Below are 18,850 nucleotides of genomic sequence, written 5' to 3'. Positions count from 1 at the left end.
GAATTAGAACTCCAAAATGGCTTTCATTAGCAAAGGCTGGAAGGTACTAAGCACAGCTATGCTGTATTCCAGATCCAACCGCCTATTAAGAATATGCCCTTATTGGATGGTTAGACAAATTCATGCAGCCAATTAGACTTCCCACAACAGCAAGGTCAGATTTCAAAAGCTGAGAGTGAGGAAAAAATCCCCCAAAACTTTGAATAACTCTTTCTAGGGGCACAGTGTCTTCTTTTTATTACGTTTTATTTTGATGGTGGTTTAAAACTCTACATCGGCAAGTAGGTTGTAGATACAATTTAATGTTTTCAATTTCCTTCCAGTGCATTATCCTAAATATTAATAGGTGGGTGCACCCTTACTACATACTACAACAGCGGGGAACGATATGCTAATGCAAATACTGTTAAGTCAATAGAGCGTACACGTTCCCACTAATGACAGTTCCTCATATAATACAGAAACACAATTGCAGTTTATTCCACATGAAACTTCGATAAAAGCTCAATGGCTCATGGGTCTGAGGGAAATGCAAGTTAACTGAAGCACACAGGTGCCCCGAATAGGCACAGGTAAAGCACCACAATCCCACAACCTGCATGGATGAATTCTTTACTTTAGAAATATTTTCTAGAGTAAGGCCCACCATCCTAAATTTCAGTAAGCATACCTAAAGGTTGTGAATCGCATTCTTAGCTAAACGTGTGCGTGGGAGGGGCGGGTCCCTCAGGGCCCACACAAAAAGACGTCTTCACTGGCACGCTTCTCTACCTGTGGTGGCCATTTAAAGTCTCCTTGGTTTCCAGCAGCAAGCAATCTCTACTCTTCAGGGCTCCAGGAGAAAAGAGGATTGATTCTTGGATCCCGCATTCTGGATCGGATTTCAAAACTGTAGGAGGGGCGGGTCCCTCAGGGCCCACACAAAGAGACGTCTTCACTGGCACGCTTCTCTACCTGTGGTGGCCATTTAAAGTCTCCTTGGTTTCCAGCAGCAAGCAATCTCTACTCTTCAGGGCTCCAGGAGAAAAGAGGATTGATTCTTGGATCCCGCATTCTGGATCGGATTTCAAAACTGTAGGAAGTGGGTTATCTTTCTAGGCTCCTGTCTGGATAGCAGGGACAAGATTGGTCTCCTGGCTAAACTGAGTTAGAGAAAGTCGCTGAAGTGAGGGTTGAATCTCTAAGAATGGATCAACAATCACTTATCGTAGGGGCTCTGCTCATAGCAAAGAGATTCCAACCACCTACTCATCCATAAACACCATATTTGTAGTTTAGTAAACAAATAAATGTGTATGGGATCTGAATCTTAAGATGCATCTTGCCTTGAAGTTGTAGATTCTCAGAGAATTCATAAAACATGGGTTTTCTTCACAAGTGAGATGGTTAGTATTGGAAGGGGGTGCCAACAGAGAACATATTCCCCAACTGTGGGAGGGTACTTGGATGCAAACATGTATTTCTTTTTAAGCTACAGCAAATAACGTTAGAAGGCTTTGCTTAAATTTAAAGTACAGATCACCAATGCCGGTTTTATCTGACGGCATTTGGGACTTTGAAGTTGATGAGGAGCCACAGTGACTTCAGTGGCAATGGAATTACAACCCAGGCGTTCTTTCCAGCAACCAGTGTTCTAACTATATTCCAGAAAATATCAACAGGGAAGACTGACGTTTTGGGAGGCTGATAAATAGTGAGCCAGGGTAGTCTATTCAGGCAACATGGACAATGCCAACCAAGTCAAGGGTGTCCTCTGGAGGAAAGGGAGAAAGAGGGTACTTCAGAGCGGGTGACAGCGAGGGATAGTAGTTTGTTTAGGGGCCAGTATGTGCCATAGAAGACGGGCGTCCTTATTCCAATATCCATTATACCATTCTATTATACAATCAATAGATCGATCAGTTTTAAGAATTCCAAGAGCAACTGAATACGGACTAGTGCCCCTGTTATCGCACACCTGGGTTAGCCACTTACATCGAACATCTTGATAGCCAGAGATGGAGTGGCCAAAGTTTCCGGAATTGGCCTGGTGATGAGTCCCGAGGAACCAACAAGCACAGAGAGCGAACACACTGGCAGTATCCCATATGGATGATCCCTCCGCTCCCTGGGGCCCGCAGAAGAACCAGAGGGAGTCAGAAGGGAACCAAAGAGTCCAGCAAGGCATTGCAGAACTTGGGGCTGCTTCGTGTCCCAGATGACCCCGGAAACTAGAGTTGTGACCTGGCAAGTTTCATGATTGGCTGGGTGTTGACCGACTTGAAAAGCAATATCAAGGAGTCTGAACCTGGAGCCGACCAAGACAGCCCGTTGTTGCTTTCTAGAGCTCCGGCAGGCACCATCACAACGCCCCCTGTCGGATCACTTAGAGGGATGCCAACACTGATACACACTGGCATTACCTGTCAGCAGCACACTGCCTGCCCTGGGGAGGAACGCGGGGAAGATCAGTGCACATTCTGCGAGCAGCTCGAGCTGCTGTTACGCAGCCAACGCCACACATGTGGTCTGCTGCAACTTCAGTTGCCACACGCAACAGTCCAGCAAAACCGGAGGCCAACTAGTGCAGGCAGCACCGACCCATTATGTACATTCCACTCTCCTTTGCACCACCACGCAGGAGACAGCCCTCTTCCACCACAGCCCATATACAGGGATGCTTGTGTGGTCAACATTGCAGCGAGGACTTTTGCTGCCACCCCTCTTGCAGTTCGCATCTGCCCCGGACAGCACCTGCCAGACGCTATCCCCCTCTGAAGGGGACACACCCGGGATATCGCCAAATTCTAAAGGCACCGCCAAGGGTGAGTGACGCCCTACATGTGGGTATTGGAGTCGCTCCAGACCATTTTGTTTGTGCAATCGGCAAGCAGCGACCGTGAGGGGGCCACCACTATCCCAGTGAATACTATCACCTCCTCCATCGACTGCACTGTAAGGCCCCAAAGCCCACTGCGGGCGTCGATTGCCCAGCGACCCTGGCCGCAACCCCCACCGCGGGGGAACCCAAGAAGGACAACGCAGAGCCTCATAAATCTGGTAGTAAAGATCCCCCTACACCTGGAGACATGCATAACCACCAGCCTACTACAAGGCTTAGAGGACATGTACCTCACTCCTTCAAAGGTGAGGGTGTCCTATGGGAGATATCGGGGGGGGGGGGGAGCCCCTGGACCAGACTGTTAATTCACAGCACCTCTGTCTGCCACAAACAGCAGTGCCAACCAGAATCCACTAACCATCAGCTAAGCTGCATGTTGACCCAGAGAAGACCAGTCCGCAAACCCCTATTCTCTGAAGCAGTTCGCCGTGGACAGCCAACAGTGCGGCATCCCCCAGACGCACCTGGTACCTCCATGAAGACCCTCTTCAGGGAAATCTCGGCCATTGGCTGTACCCTCACTGCCATGGATACCAAGGTGGTAGCCCTAGGAGAAGATATGCAATCAGTCAGACAAGAGGTGTCTTCCCTCCACAACCGCCTAGACATGGTAGACCGCAGATTGCATGATGTGGAGGGCTGTTACGACCGTCTACTGGACTGAGGAAGGGATATCAACGTCCTACTTCACAAAGTGATGCATTTGGAAGAGCGGGTCAGGAGACAACTTCAGTATATATGGTGTCTTAGAGAGAGCCTAGTAGCAGCTCAAATAGTTGCTGTCTGACATGTTACACCTCCAACTGCAAGAACCCTTGGAACTACACCCAGCCTATCCGCCCCCCCCCGCCTATCCTCCGACCAAAGAGTAAATGCACATTTCGTGTACCTGCCCTTGCACCAGGGATTCTGCATCCACACTCCCACTGGGACATGTCACCCAGCTTTCTTACCCTGTCTCCATATCTCCATGAACATTAATGGCATGGCCCATTACATCAAATGCAAAAAGATCCTGCACTACTTACATACCAAATAAGTTGGCATTAAAGTAATGCATGAGACCCACCTATCCCAAGCCGAATCAGCCAAACTCAACCAGGAATAGGTGAGCAGAGTCAAATCAAACTTTATTCAGCCAAATGTTAACCATAAAAGCACATATACACAAACCATGATTAAAAGACTAAAAAAATCATACATTTCATTATACAGAACAAATATAAAAACTCAAATGTCCACCCGGAACTCTTTCATGTGGTCATGGTAGAATGGCATTGCTCCTTTTAGACCCAGACAGTGAAGTTGCTCTTCCTCCGTAGAGGGATGTGGCGGAGCGTAGAAAGTAGGCAGAGTGATGGACTAGTCTATATGAAAGGGAGTGATGACTTTTGGCAGGAAGGAAGGTCTAGTCCGTAGAACCAGCTTGTCTGGGTAGATATTCAGATATGGAACCATTGGAGGGCAGCTGGTGGGAATGATGGGCAGCGTTGGACACTTGACGGATGTTTGACAAAAGGGTGACGCTCCCACTCCTACCCCAGTTTTGGAAAGAAGATAGCGAAACTCAGGTAGATCCAGGTGTGTTACCAGAATTGGCAAGTATAAGTCGTTTATTGAATTCGTACCTCCACATAGTCATCAGCAGAAAGGGTGGGCAGAGAGTAACGTAAAGTAAGGGATTTGAATCCTGTCGAAGGCCAACGACCAATAATGGCGAGAGGAAAGCCAAAACATGATGACAGTAGAAAGGGGCCAGTGCACTATTTACCCAGGTACATCCCGAATCAGTTTTAACCCTGCCAAGGGGGATCCTGAATAAATTCGTGAGAGTACCCCCTTAGGTTTCTTCTGCACAGTGGATCCCTTGCAAGTCTGGGGTATTGACTCCAAAAATACTTTGCTCCACCCGGAGTGTTGGTCTGCGCCAGAGTGTTGTAGCACGCCCTATGATGAAGCATGCCACTATTTAGTGGGTGAGGACAGTTTTGAAAACTGCTTATGGTTTCCTACAGAGGGAGTTTGTTGTAAATTTGTTCTGGTCTTTCCCTTTTCTTTGTGTGTGTTAGGATATTTGTCTGGGAGGACAAGGGAGGAGTGGTCCCTCTCACCACTTTCATTTTCTGAGTGAAATGGAGGCTTGGATGACAAAGCCTGAAGCTCACTGACCATCCAAGCATATGTTATTGGCAACAGGAAGGCCCTCTTATTGGTAAGGAGTTTGAGAGGACCGTTATACAAGGGCTCGAAGGGAGAACACATCAGGAACATCAGGATGAGATTAAGGTCCCACTGAGGCATGATAAAGGGAGACAGTGCAATCACATGCTGTAAACCTATAAATAACCTATGTACAACAGGGGATTTGATGAGCGATGGCTGGTCAGGCAACAACGGAAAGGCTGAAATAGCAGAAAGATAAACGTTTAGGGTGCCCAAAGCAGAGCCTTGCTGGGCAAGCAAAAGACTAAAGAGAAGCACCTGCTTTTCTGCCCACCATGCCACAAACTTGCCCCAACGGCAGGCGTATACCATTTTGATGGAGGGATGCCTGACTGCCAGAATACCATCGCAGACTTCGGGTGGAAAGTTGAAGGGTGTCAACTGTCACCGCTCAATCTCCAAGCAAGTAGGCAGCGTGTTCACAGGTTCGGACGGCCCTCCCCTGCTGCTGCAACAAGATCCTCCCGAGCTCCAGATGATTGATCTGGAGTCTGGGCTCTGCTGGAGACCAGAGGCCTCATATTTCCACCTTTCCCAGATGGCAGACCAATCCCAGGAATGACGCATCTGTCACTACTGTAAGATCTGGTTGGGGAAGGGAGATGGATCTGCAGCTGACCCAATCGTGGTTCGTTAACCACCACTGCAGTTCTTGTGTATTTCCCTCTGAGATCTGGACTATATCTGAAAGATTTCCGTGATGCTGCGCCCACTGGAATTTCAGATTCCATTGCAGAATGAAACATCTGTACCATAGCCTGAATACTCAACTCGCCATAGGGAGGATATGACCGAAACTGACCGTGTTTGAAACAGCTCAGACGAAAGGGAGCATCTGAGAGTTAGTCAGGTGTGACTTACGCACTCTGGTTATGAACCACAGTAAATGCAGAAAGTCTGCCATAGTCTGGAGATGCAAGATCACAGCATGAAATGAGCCTGCCTTAAACAGCCAGTCGTTGAGATAGGGGAAGACTAACACCCCTGATCTCCGCCTATGAGCTGTAACCACCGTCATCACCATGGTGAACACCCGAGGGGTGCCGGTAAGGTCAAAATGGACCACAGCAAACTGAAAGTGCTTGTGGCCCGCTGTGAAAGAGTCAGGGAAAGACGAGGTGGGACGACCTGGTCTGGATCCATCTGCGAATACAAGGTGCCACACTGGTGCTGGGGCAGGAGCCGAAGGCATGGATCCAGCAGTGGCCCTACCTGAACCTGCGGGGCCCAAATGCAAGCCAGCAAGCTGCTCAAATATGATGTGCATGGGTTTGTACAACTGGTAAAGCTGTGCGGGGGCCACTCCTGCTCCCGGAAACTTGGGGAAGCACAGAGCTGACCCAGGCGTTGGCTCAAACGTAGAACCACGCCTCGAATTCAGACGCACCCTCGTCTCATTGGCGAACAGACGAGGTGAAGTTGAAGACCTATCGACTTCTTACTTTTACTCTTCCAATGGGACTTACCAGAGTGGCCTGACGACTTTGTGTGCAACGAAGATTTGAACTCAGTGACTGCTCCTGACTTCCTCTCAAGCTTCTAGGAGCTTGACGGATCGCTCCCTCAAGGCCTATGGGTTTCTGGCACGGCAATTGTAGCAGGCCTTGGGATCGTGGTCTTGTTCGAGGCACCAAAGGCATACAAGGTGCGGGTCCATCACCAACATCAAACAATGACAGCCACCGCAGGGTTTGAAGCAGGTCTTTCACGATGACATCCCTGCCACACCACAAGGCTAATCCCAAAAAACATTGACAAAAAGTTGAAACAAGTTTAGTCAAAAAATTGACTAAGGAGTAGCTCTCTTGGGATCTGCGCTGACTGGTGCAAAATGAAAAGAACAGACGTCAGCATGTTGGGGTAGCGCCTAGATAGGCACCGCGCATGTAACTTATGGCACAGACACCACGCTGAGCTGATCAGCGCACAGGAGTACTGCTCTTGAAAATTTTCCAGAGTCTGACACCTGGGGATAATTCTACAGTAAGGAATCTCCGGCTACAAGTCTCTAACAAATTCCCCAACTTCGGTCAGGCCAGAGCCGCAAGCCACCTAGCCAACCATTGCAGCTGGGCCACATACAAATTCAATTCATAACTCGGGACTGCCATGCCCTCCCCCCTCGTTGGTTGCTGCAGAGTCTGCAGGGAGATCAGATTGCGCCGTCCATTCCATAACAGTTCTCCGATTTAGGTGTCAAGGGACTGAATCCAACTCCTGTAAATCCACACCGGTAAATTTGCAAAAAAGTACAGGACTTGGAAGCTGACAATATCTTTGACAACGCCTTTCTAGCCACGAAGGGCAATTTAACTGTACACCAAAATTACAGCTTGAGGGCATATCAGAGCACTCCCCAGGTGTCCCTCCCAAGAATCTGCATCCATGTAGAAAACCCTGACCCCCAAATACTGAAAGGACCTGACCTTCCAGCGGATGCAGCGGACACTTCAATGGGACATTTTACAGTCAACCCATATGTAAATGTCACAAATTGAGGAACAGATTGAAAATGTTTTGATAAAGCCTCAAATGCTTCGTTTTGCCCACAGGTAGATAAACTTTATCTATAGCTCTAGAATATGTACCACAATTGGGAAGAAAAATGGAGGTGCTGCTCCGTAATGAAACGTATACAACTGGAAAAAGAGCAGATGGTACCACCAAAACACGGTGAACCCCAAGAGCCAGAACTTATACCCGTGTTGCCAATGTGCCCCAGTCACAAAATGTTAGCCACACTGACTCCCTGGGTTGTGCTGTTCCCCGTACCTTTGTTGCACAGGTCGCACACATGAGCGGGCCCCTCGCTGTGCACCTTCATATGATCTGTGATGTAGGCGGCACTCAGCAGCTTGCCGCAGATGTGGCAGGGCACCTTCTCCTCGTGCCGCACCATGTGCGTGCGTAGCCGGTCCTTGGTGGCAAAGGCAGCCATACATGTCTGTAGGGTGAGAGAAGAAAAGGAGAAGGCCAGTCAAGGGACAGAGTTGACCATCCAACAATTGTTATTAAAGGACTCCCTCCGCACTTTTGTGTAGTGTCTTGAAATGAACACATGGCACTGTCTTCGCAAGTTCTATCACCCACTCTAATGTAAGACAGACAAACAGACACTCACCTCTGCTTCACTGGCAGCCCTTACAGGCAACACCTGCAGCCTGTGCTGCTCTTGTTGGAGCAGTGTGCAACACAGTGGTGGTGTGAGTGCTCCACCAAAATCACACAACAGCCCCCTCTCCCCCACAACCCCCTGATGATGGACTGGAGAAAAGAAGGAGTGAAGGCAATTCTTTTTCTTTTCTTTGTGTCTCTAAACTGCTGCTTCTACTGTTATGCAAAATAGACTTTTTAGCAAGCTGGTTTTCCAAGGAATGTTAGTGTTACCCCATTGGCAGGAGATGCTGGCATTTCCATCTCAATCTCTGCCCCCTCACTCACCGAACTGTTTAACCTGTGATTGCTGATAAGAAAAAACAGGCAAAAAGCCAGGATTTACATTTCATTTTGCATTTCACAACTCTGAGCTTTGGCTAGATGACGTAGGATATCAGTGTCTATTTCTTTTTAAGCCAACAGCTTGTTGCATTGTGGGGCTTGTAGTTTTGATTTTAACATTTTCATAATGGGATCAAAGCTTCAGCATGCAAAGAGCTGATGGCTAAAATGCCAAAATTGACTGGAAGTATTATACATGACAAGGAGCCACGGGCCCGCTATATTTATAAAGAAATTAAAATTTCCTACCTCATTTAAAAAAAACTGTTGTTTCACTCGTAAAACCAAAAGTAAATCTGTTCACATATTTTGTGAGGCTTCACTTTTTCACTCACATCACCCTCTACAACAAGCACTGGCAATGTGGATTCACTTTTTTTCTTTTGTGGACTGAGCTTCACAAGACAGCAGCAGCTCTTCCCTAACACAAATAATTAGTTAAGAGCAGGTGGCAATAGTAGAAACATCACATCATTCTCCTACACATACAGCACAGGTACAACATAGGGAACTAAAGCACCAAAGAGTGAGATGTGCTGAAGGAATGTTGTATAATTTCCCCAAACAAACATACCATAGTACAAAACTCCTGAAAATATAGGAAGCTGATTGTCCACCTACCCAGTGTGGATTGCTTCATTGGGGGTTCCATGTCTTGCACTGGGAAGCATTCAAGAGTACTAGTGTACTAATGCTCACTCGCTGGAAAGACTTGTAGTTATGTAGTCCCTAACTTGGGTGAGGTTAAGTCACTTATGCTGCGATTTAGGTGTACTTCTTTGTTAAACACTCAGATGTGTATTAAAAATGTATAGGGGTGAGCTACACGTGTTTTTTTACATGGATCAACCTACCACATGATTACCAACAGGTGGGCTGAGTAATAGACCATTTTCTTTTCCATCAGCATGTTTTGGTGCTTGATTATTGCCCCTTTGGGCTCCAGTGTCTTCCCCAGGAATATAGGTACCTCACATCAAATAATATGAAACAATACCTGCTTTGTAGGGCATGTTCACCAGCCTCAGAAAGGGGAGGGGTTATGGTGCAGGCCGCACAACAGGCTACTGGTGAGGGTGCCAGTATGCAGCATGTTTACTAGGGCGAGCCATTGTAATCGCAGTCTGCATTATGAAATAGACCATGCCCACACTGCCAGGCCACCCAACTGACTGAGTGTGGGCAGCGGCAATTCATAGGCCTTGAGACCGCAAACTATACACCCAACACCAAAGCATCTTCAGCCTCACTGCAATCATCAATAGGGTAGTGAGGTGGTGACCGCTGGGCCCCATCATTCTACAAAGTCCCATCTGTGTTGCATCCTGTCTGGAAAAGCAGAGCTATGGGGGCTTAAGGGAACAGCTCTGACTTAGCCTGTAACGCCTGCACTTCTGCAAATGTCGGAGCGTGCCACTTTGTTTATTGCTGAGATATGAAGTTTAAAATAAAAAAGCGTATTTTGGATTGCTTCACTTCAGCATCTTCGTTTAGACCACTAGTGTGAGCTGCCTCTGTTAAATTTAGTGGGCCACACCCTATCTGAGTGCCATTATTAAGGACTCAATAGGCGAGTTGGCAGTCTGATTCCTTCTATGTAAGCCTTTTATGTTTATAGCTAGAGCAAAACGATGGTCCAATGAACCATACACAAGAGGTTGCTGTACAGTGTATCATTGCATGGTTCTCTCAAATATGGTGATCATCGAAAAACAGGCACAGTGGGAAAAAGTCATTGCCTAGGGTCGTACTATTTGGTAAAGCTTTGAAGAGAAGATCCCCCTGCTGTCACTCTGAGACCTGTTTTTATTGATTCTTTGTCTCTAAAGATCACCGTTTCTACATATCTGGCTTATGACTTATTAACTTAGCCCATGTCTTATTATTGGACACTTCCGATGAGCCACTGGGTGCGGGGATTATTATTTCGCCTAAGGGCAGGTTCAATTAAATTTGTACTTTGTTTCCCCCTTGGCCATCAGAAAGAACTTGACTCTTTGCCCTGTCCGTGTGATGGCTTGAGTGGTCAATCTGCGTTGCATTTCTTATTCTTTTGTGAATTTTGCATGAAATGTACTAAATGGTTTTTAACCCCGTATTTTAAAAAACGTAAAACTAGTAGCTTGGAAAATGCATTTCTAATGATATTAACTATGGATGATGATGAACTCCTATTTCGTACTGGCACTTTTTTGCGTACAGCTGTCCGAGCCAGACAGACTATGCTTGACCTATGAATTTGTATATATTATGTGAATCCATGATGCTTCTTTTAATTGTTCAGTGATTATTATTTTATCTTTCTATGTATTTGCACTTTTATGGATACTTTGATATCTGAATAAAGTTTTCATTGATTGATTGATTCTTTGTTTTCCATGAATTGAGAAATTGCAGTAACCTAGTAGGCCATTGTTAGTTGGAACCGCCTCGCCACATCCTCAGAAACTATGTTGTAGACAGGCACATGGGTGTCAAGCAAAGGTTTTGCATGCGTGCGCCTGCATCAGACTGCAATCCCTGCCTCGGTGCTGCTCTTGTTCAAAATGCTGAGGGCGGCCAGTGCTCTAGTTATTCGATACACACTATTTGTTCCAAATCTTTTTACATTATATGTCCCTCCAAGCACCCACTCCTTTTCCTCGCCCAATGACATTGTCCCTTCACTACAGAGTGAAGATGGACATCTCTGAAAGATGCCCATTAATCATCTGGTCCACTACTTGGTTTGGATACACTCGACAGAATTAAATAGTCTGATTATTTGAGATAAAAGTCTTTGTGTTTGTTCAACATATTTGAAGAATGGGATCTATGGTACACTACTGAACACATGAGAAATGTCTGTCTAAAAGAGGGCGGTGTGCCTAGGAACGTTGTTTAATACAGAAGGAAGGCCAGTAGCAAGGGGGTGGATACAAAGGTGAGTGAATGGGAGTTGGGAGAGAAAGTACACAGGAAAAGGAGAAGGAGGATAAACGAAAGGAGACACAGAGTACGATGAAAAGAGAAACATTAAAGATTCAATACATTTAATTTACAATAAAAATTTCATGAAATGTAATTCTACACATAAAGAGAGAGGGAGAGGAGGGGGAGAAAGAGGGAATCCTAGTAGTGCTTTCAAGAAAGTACAGAAACAGGTTAAGGGGAAAAGGCAAGGATAAGTTGGAGAGGAACAATTCAACCTTACAAGACAGCTCACAAAGAGTAAGGGTCTGCTGCCCTCTCGTGACTTTAATGAATATTACAGTCTGTTCAACCTCCGAGCATGAATCTCGTCAGGAGAGATGAAGGTTTCTACAGCCGGGAGACAGGGGACGTATAAATGGAAAGTTAGCGGAGTTGTATAGACCACCTCTTAGCTCCATGCTGGGCCCAGTGGCCCGGGTATAAAAGGGAACACCTGAAAAACGTGGGCTTCCGGAGAGGGGGAAGGACCAAGGTACAAAGGGCACTCTCTCTGGCAGTACAACTTTCATCATACCAGGCAGGGGTGCGGCAAATGAGGCCTGCTCATGGTTTCAAAGAAGAACAGCACCCCAACTACAGCTATATGGTGCAGCACAAGGGGCATTCCGAGGCTGTAAGGAACAGAATCCGCAACACCCTGGGATAAAGGAGATCAGGCATGTCTAAGATATTGCGGGCACCACCCGAAACCACAGAGCAGGACAAGAGGCAGCGCGGTGTATAAAGGGTCCCACTCCCACAATCTGTAGGGCAGGAGATAGTGAAAGGCCAGTGTGTAATGTAACGTTATTTGACTTATGAATACGATGTGATCATAACGGGTTTCTACAAATATTGGGTCTTGAGATTGACTAACTGATTTATCGATCAGTGTTTGATGACTGAGGTCTCCAAACCGGTCCTGGAGGGCCGGATCCATTCCAGATTTTTTGGATATCCCCATTGAGATACATGTAGTAATTTAAAAAAACTGGCATGGATCCGGCCCTCCAGGACCGGTTTGGAGACCCCTGACATAGGTGAACGAATCAGTAGGAAGCACTGGTTTACGGGTTGCGGTGTGTAAAGGGCACCTTCTCTAGCAACACGTCACTCACATAAGGGGGTGGAGGGGACTTAGTGAACTCGGGTCACAGGTGTCCGCAATTCTAAAACGTTTGGTGCAAACAATGGTACGGAGTCGACAGCACCCAAGCAGCACAGCACACTAGCTGGATACAGAGCACCAAGCTGCTGAGGTTGATTGGAGGATTTAGGGGTTCACTTACCGGGCACTTGAAGGGTCTTTCGGACGAATGCACCTGCCGCACGTGGCTGTTCAGGTGGTCAGGCCTGTGAGGCAAAAGAAAGAGCATCAGGTATACAATGTACCGAGTTACATACAGTTTGTGCCATGATAGTGGGAAGAGTTCATCTGTACACACAAAAGGTGTGGCCAATACCTTGTAAACATTTTTGTCTCTAGCGTGAGAATTCTGTGCTGCCGAGCTCTGCGCTGCCCCTAGAGATGCGCAGCCCCCCACCGGGCTGCATTTTCAGGTCTTTTTACCGGCTATGGTAAGCCTCAAACCAGGAGGAGGTCTAGATGATGCATAGCACACAGCTCACAGAAGACGTGCATGGCATTCCTGGGAACAATCGGAGGTGTACTGTGGAAGTACTCAAACGCATCCAGTGTCTTTCCACAGACTGATGGTGACACACTTACCCCTGCTGAGCCTACATATTCAACAGTGATGGTACCCATGCTGAAGGATGAACAGCTTTTGCTCATTTCACCACCTGCCTGTTCCCCTTTCTGGCTTCCGAGGCCTCGAAGAGCTCTTCCATTCTGCAGACCTGATATCTTTCATACATTCACATGCTTGAATCATCCCTGTGGTTGAGCTTGGAGTTAGTCCCAGGGTAGACACAGAGAGCAGCACATTGTTAAACATGGCTAATAAAACGTTAAGATCACACCAGAAGCCTATTCGCATCATTGTAAAAGATCCGAACCTCAAGCAACAGCAGCAAAGCAGTTTTCAGCATTCCTCGCCCAGGCAGGCGTAGTTCAGATTGTTGCTACCCTTAGTGTTCAAAGGGAGTCCCTCTGAGCTCCTCAGTCCGATAAGAGGTTTTTCATCATTTTTCTCGGAGACTCGCTATCATCTATTCTAGTTCCTAAGCTTAAACAGATCAGACAACGAAGGACTCACCCCCAAAACAATACTCTTAGACCATGTAACACTTGTGGCAAAACTAGGCTTTACTCTAAAGACCCCACAAGGAGTGTTTATATTGTCTTCATCTAGCCCACAAGGCAAAGGGCTCTACAGAGACTCCTAAAGACAGAAAGTCTAGAATGTTAATATGGCTTCAAAAATTCGAAATCTAGAGATATAGATACCTCTGAGAAAGAAGGTGAGGGCTCTTCATAAACATCCGGGAAAGTGGGCACACTCCCAGAACGTCCTTCAAAGTTATTATCTCAGGAAAAAGCTTGAACCACTGAGCTACCACAGGAAAAAAGCTTTCAAAAGATCCACAAGAGAGGACAGCAGAGCCTTGAATGTGGTGATTCTATCTGGAAAATGCATTCCAAGACGGCTCTCAAGCTTACATCTGAGCCAATCATTCCAAAAATGAAGGTATTAGTTGAGCCGTCAAACAAAACAAGCAAAGGTTTCCCCAAGGTTATATGTTTACCTATCATGGTGTGTCAAATAAAGGCGCTGTGCAAAATACACAAACACTACGGGCCAGATGTACGACCCTATTTTGGATGCGAAAAAACGGGTTTGCGACGCATTTGGGCATGCAAAATCTAATAGGGCCATGTACAATCCCTATTTAGCGAGTCGCAGTTCTTTTGCAACTCGCTAAACAGGAATTGCGAGTCGCTATTTGGAAGGGGCATTCCAAGAGCGTCCCTTTTTAATAGCGAGTCAAAGGCCTATGTAAGAATGTTTTGCGACCGCAATCGCGGTCACAAAACACTCGCAAATTAACGCCCTCTTCAAGAGGGTGGTAAAGCACTCGCAAATGGGAAGGGGTGAGGACCCCTTCCCATCTGGGAATGCAGGGGAAAATATTTTTCAGGGGCAGGCAGTGGTCCCAGGACCTGCCCATATGACATGAAATCAAAACGTTTCTTTTTTTAAATGCATCCCCTTTTCCTTCAGAAAAACGGTCTGCATTTTGTAAAAAAAACTGCTTTTTTTAAAAGCAGTCGCAGAGATGGAGGTCTGCTGAGCCCAGCAGGGCACCATGCCAGAGAGGGCCAGCCATTCCTAATGGGGTTGCAAACTGAGTACCTCATTTATTTGCATGAGGCATGCAATTTGCAACCCCATTAGGAATCGCTAACAGTGTCTCAGACACTGTTGTACATGTCATTTAGCGACTCCCAACTGAGCGAAATTTGCGAGTCACTAAATGACATGGTCATATATCTGGCCCTAAATTCTGAAAATAATATATAGTTTATTACAACATTATTTCATAACTTGTATTTGTGTATTAATATTCTCACATCCTTACATTTCATCATAATACAGAAGACAAAAAATCAAAACCAAACATTATTTGCTTTTTTAAAACATTAACTTCTCCTCCTAACTCATTATTATACTTAAAATAATTCAATATTACTATTTGATTTGTTTAACCCCTTGAGTGGTCATGTCGGTGCGGTTCCGTTATGAGCCAAGGTGGGTGTGTGCTCATGATGGAACCACTCCGTCATGGCACCCACCTATGGGGGAAGCTCTGGCGCTCCCCCCATGGGCAACCATCTAGCCCCCACAAAGGGGGAAGGCAGTGGAAGAGTTTCCGCTGCCACCCCATACCCTCCCCCCAGGCAATCCCATAACGTCAGCGCACACAGCGCGTGCCGACGTCATCAGGAAGCCCTGGATGCGCTTGAAGCCATTTGCCTCCAGGAGTAGCGAGGTAAGCGCTGGTGTTTACAGGGGGATTTGGGATGTATGGAGGCATTGGGGAAGATGAGAGTTTTTCCTCTCCCCTGATGTCTCAATGCAGGGCATTTCTGCTGCACGATCGCGCACAGCTTCGCGATCGTGAAGCAGGAATGTCCGAGGGGGTACAATTTGGTTAATGTTTTTTCTGCCCCTCCTGGGGACAGATCTGTCCTTTTTTTTGGCCTTTCTGCCCTAGGCGGGGGGGGGGGCAGAAAACCATACTAGGCACCAGGGATGTATTTCTTTTGCAAGGGGGCACATTTCGGTCTGCTGTTTTCTGCCCCACCTGCAAGACAGATCGGCCTGACAGACAACCTCACCCGATCCCTTGGGCAAGATTCCCCCCATTTTCCTCAGCCCTATTTGAAGGCCCATCTGGCAGATTGACCATTTGGGTAGTGATATAGCATATTATAATATTCATGGTTTTATTTGTTGTGAATTGCAATTGTAATGCTTTATATCTCCCTTTTTGTTCTAGTTCAAGGCTTTTGCTCTTTAGACTGTTCCAGGTTGCGGTTTCGTTACTGGTGGTTTTACTGTTTGTGTTGTTGAATGTGTTTGGTAAGATACTTTCTTTTGTACAATGTAAAGGAGTTTCATTTCTCTGCAGGAATGTGTTTTTTTTGCAATATGGTGTAATAATAGCAGTATGTTTGGCTTCTGTTTTTTGAGTGTCAAAAACTTTTTGCATTTGTGCTCGATGAGTATTTTGTTGTCTTGTAATTGCTTTTTTCTTTCGAGTGGGATATCGTTGGTTTTTGCTGTGTCTCTGCAGAGTAGGTGCTGGTGAGTGTAACTATCTCTTGCAAGTGAACCGTATAGTTTTTGAGTATATAGATCTTTGTGATAAAGGCACACATTTTTTTACTTACTTATTTTGCAGTGTTGGTTGATGTGGACTTTTTTGTGCAGTCTCCTTTCTTAGTAAGGATTTTTTTGTGTGTGGAAAGTATCTTTTATTCAATATTACTTTTTCTGGTCAACAACATAGAATCATTCACTCATATTCGGTGTCCTGAAGTCAAGGCTTCAATTGTTTGAAGGTTTGGCCCAGTCGACGTTCAGGATCAAGTGATCATAACCAAAGCCAGACACCCCGGCAATAGCCCTGGCAGCATCTTCCCTGCAGTGTAAACTGATGAAGGCAAATCCCTTTGACTGTCCAGTGGTCTTATCTTTGGCCAGGTAGATTCGGGAGATGGATCCAAAAGGCCGGAACAGCTCCTGCGAGTCGGTTTCTCGATTGTCCTCGGATAAGTTGGTGACTCGGATTGTAGCATTATCATTAGCTCTGCGATTTGGCTGCATGGGCTCTCCTCGGCGGGTGGCCCAGTCTCGCAGACTGGGAGGTTCATATTTTCCTGTGGTGCTCCTACTCTTTGCAGCTTGCGCAGCATCAGGTTCTCCACCAGGAACTTTATCCTTGTCTCCAGTAGTTAGCCCCAGCTGATCTGCCAATTCTTTCTGCATTGGGCCTAAAGTGTCCTTGTAAGGACATCGTGTTGTCCAATGGTCACCCTTGCAGATACGAAAGGACACAATATTCTGGCCCTTCAGCTTATTCATCGGGACCTCATCCTCCGGAGGGTTCAGGTCCTCTTTGCTGCTGATGAATGTCATGAGTACACCGTCGCTGACGGTGGAGGTGGCAATATTCGGTCCAGGAGGATCAAACTCAGAATTCCAAAACTTCCAGTTCTTCCTTATTGCTACAGATTTGGAGGCCTTTCTCATTTCAATTCTGAAGGTGTGGATAATATTGAACTTCTTGCCATCCTCGTCTGTCTTGTAATCTATAACAACCTTATGGTTTTAATCGAGAACTAGTTTTGGTGCATCCACACCCGGTGAGCTGGGTAGTTCAGTGGAAACTAGCAGCGGAAGGCTCCCGGACTCTCCATCCTCGCCCTCTTCCTCCACTTGGTCTACCCAGCTGGGCTTCGAGTCGTAGTCGCCGGTCGGCATGGCTGCGGGAGGGCCCTCGGAAAAGTACAATGCTACGAACACAGCCCAAAGATCCTCCTTTCTTAGTAAGGATAATGGCTAGTTGCAGGATTACGGCTCAGCAGGATGTTGGTATGCTTTTTGACTCTTCCTCTGACCATGGTTAAGAGACTAACTCTGCATCTGAGGCAGAGGAGGGAGTGGAAGATTTAGGCAGTGAGTTTTCTCTCCACATGGAATCATCGGATGATGAAGCTACTCTTAGTGTGGATGAAGCTACTCTTAGTGCGGATGAAATGCTTGTTTTAGAGGAGGACATTGATGTGCGGATAGTGCAGCAAGAGGCATCTGGGCTGCAGCCCGGGGCTGCAAGGCTTCCCATTGGAAGTGATGACCTCTGGGATGGGATGCCCTTGGGCAGCACTGGGATGCCTTTGGGTAACCAGGCGCTTTATAAATGCTACCTCATTCATTCACTCTGGGTTGCCCCAGGCATGGTGCAGCCAGCATTGCCAGACTTTACTGTTGTTCCAGGGTGTTGAGTGAATACTGAAAACATTTTGCGGACACATTTTTTTCAGTTGTTTATGGACGATGGATTTTTGGCAGAGATTGTTGAGCAGACTAATTTGTATGCCGAACTGTTTTTCAGGGACAAAAGTGTGAGCCTTAGGCCTCACTTTAGAGCTACCCAGTGGACTCCCACAAATTTGAAAGAGATTAAGAAGTTCTTGGGTTTAACTTTTTCGATGGGCTTGCAAAAGAAGCCATCAACGTCTTCATAGTGGTCTACTAGTCCCTTGATGGCAACAGCTATATTTGTGGCAGTTATGAGTCGTGATAGGTATTTGCTTCTGCTTCGGATGTTGCATTTTGTCAATAATTGGTTTAGCGTTGCCACGAGATCACCCTGATTGTGACAGTCTTTTTAAGATTCGGCCTGTCATTGATCACTTTGTAGATCGATTTTCTGAGATCTATGCTCCAGGGAAAGAAATAGCAGTGGATGAGTCTTTGGTCTTGTTCAAGGGCCGCTTGGTTTTTAGGCAATACATTCCTAGTAAGAGGGCACGCTATGGAACTAAGCTGTATATGCTGTGTGCAGTAGGACTGGATATGTCTCTAATTTCAGGATGTACACTGGTAAGGAATCCAGGATTAACCCCCCTGGTTGTCAGTCCACTTTGTGAGTGACTGAGAAAATTGTGTGGGAACTTGGTAGAGGACTTTTTAACAAAGGAACAGGCAAGTGCTCCTAGAGTTGGAGTGGTGGAGGATGTGGCTAGATTGAAAGATCACCACTTTCCTGATCACATTTCTCCCACACACCCTCCAAAGACTTTCCCAGTAGAAGATGTGGAGTCTG

General features: G+C 46.5%; 1 protein-coding gene and 1 pseudogene across 3 annotated transcripts in view; both read right to left on the bottom strand.

The window, feature by feature from the left end:
* Positions 1-18,850, bottom strand: part of MAZ (MYC associated zinc finger protein) — a 144,760-nt gene that overhangs the window by 40,724 nt on the left and 85,186 nt on the right. For both annotated transcript variants that reach the window (XM_086950595.1, XM_086950596.1), the window contains exons 3-4: positions 12,844-12,907; positions 7,877-8,048 (exon numbers count right to left, since the gene is read on the bottom strand). In XM_086950595.1, coding sequence (XP_086806721.1) covers positions 7,877-8,048; positions 12,844-12,907 — 236 coding nt within the window. The remainder of the gene's footprint in view (positions 1-7,876; positions 8,049-12,843; positions 12,908-18,850) is intronic.
* Positions 16,284-17,524, bottom strand: LOC147663247 (eukaryotic translation initiation factor 3 subunit G pseudogene; annotated as a pseudogene). Its single transcript, XR_015305365.1, has one exon. The product of XR_015305365.1 is annotated as a eukaryotic translation initiation factor 3 subunit G pseudogene (transcript).

Source organism: Lissotriton vulgaris, unplaced genomic scaffold, assembly GCF_964263255.1.
Source record: "Lissotriton vulgaris unplaced genomic scaffold, aLisVul1.2 SCAFFOLD_1510, whole genome shotgun sequence".
Lineage (NCBI taxonomy): Eukaryota > Metazoa > Chordata > Amphibia > Caudata > Salamandridae > Lissotriton > Lissotriton vulgaris.
The sequence above is the reverse complement of the archived record's forward strand: the minus strand, read 5'-3'. Positions and strand labels throughout refer to the sequence as shown.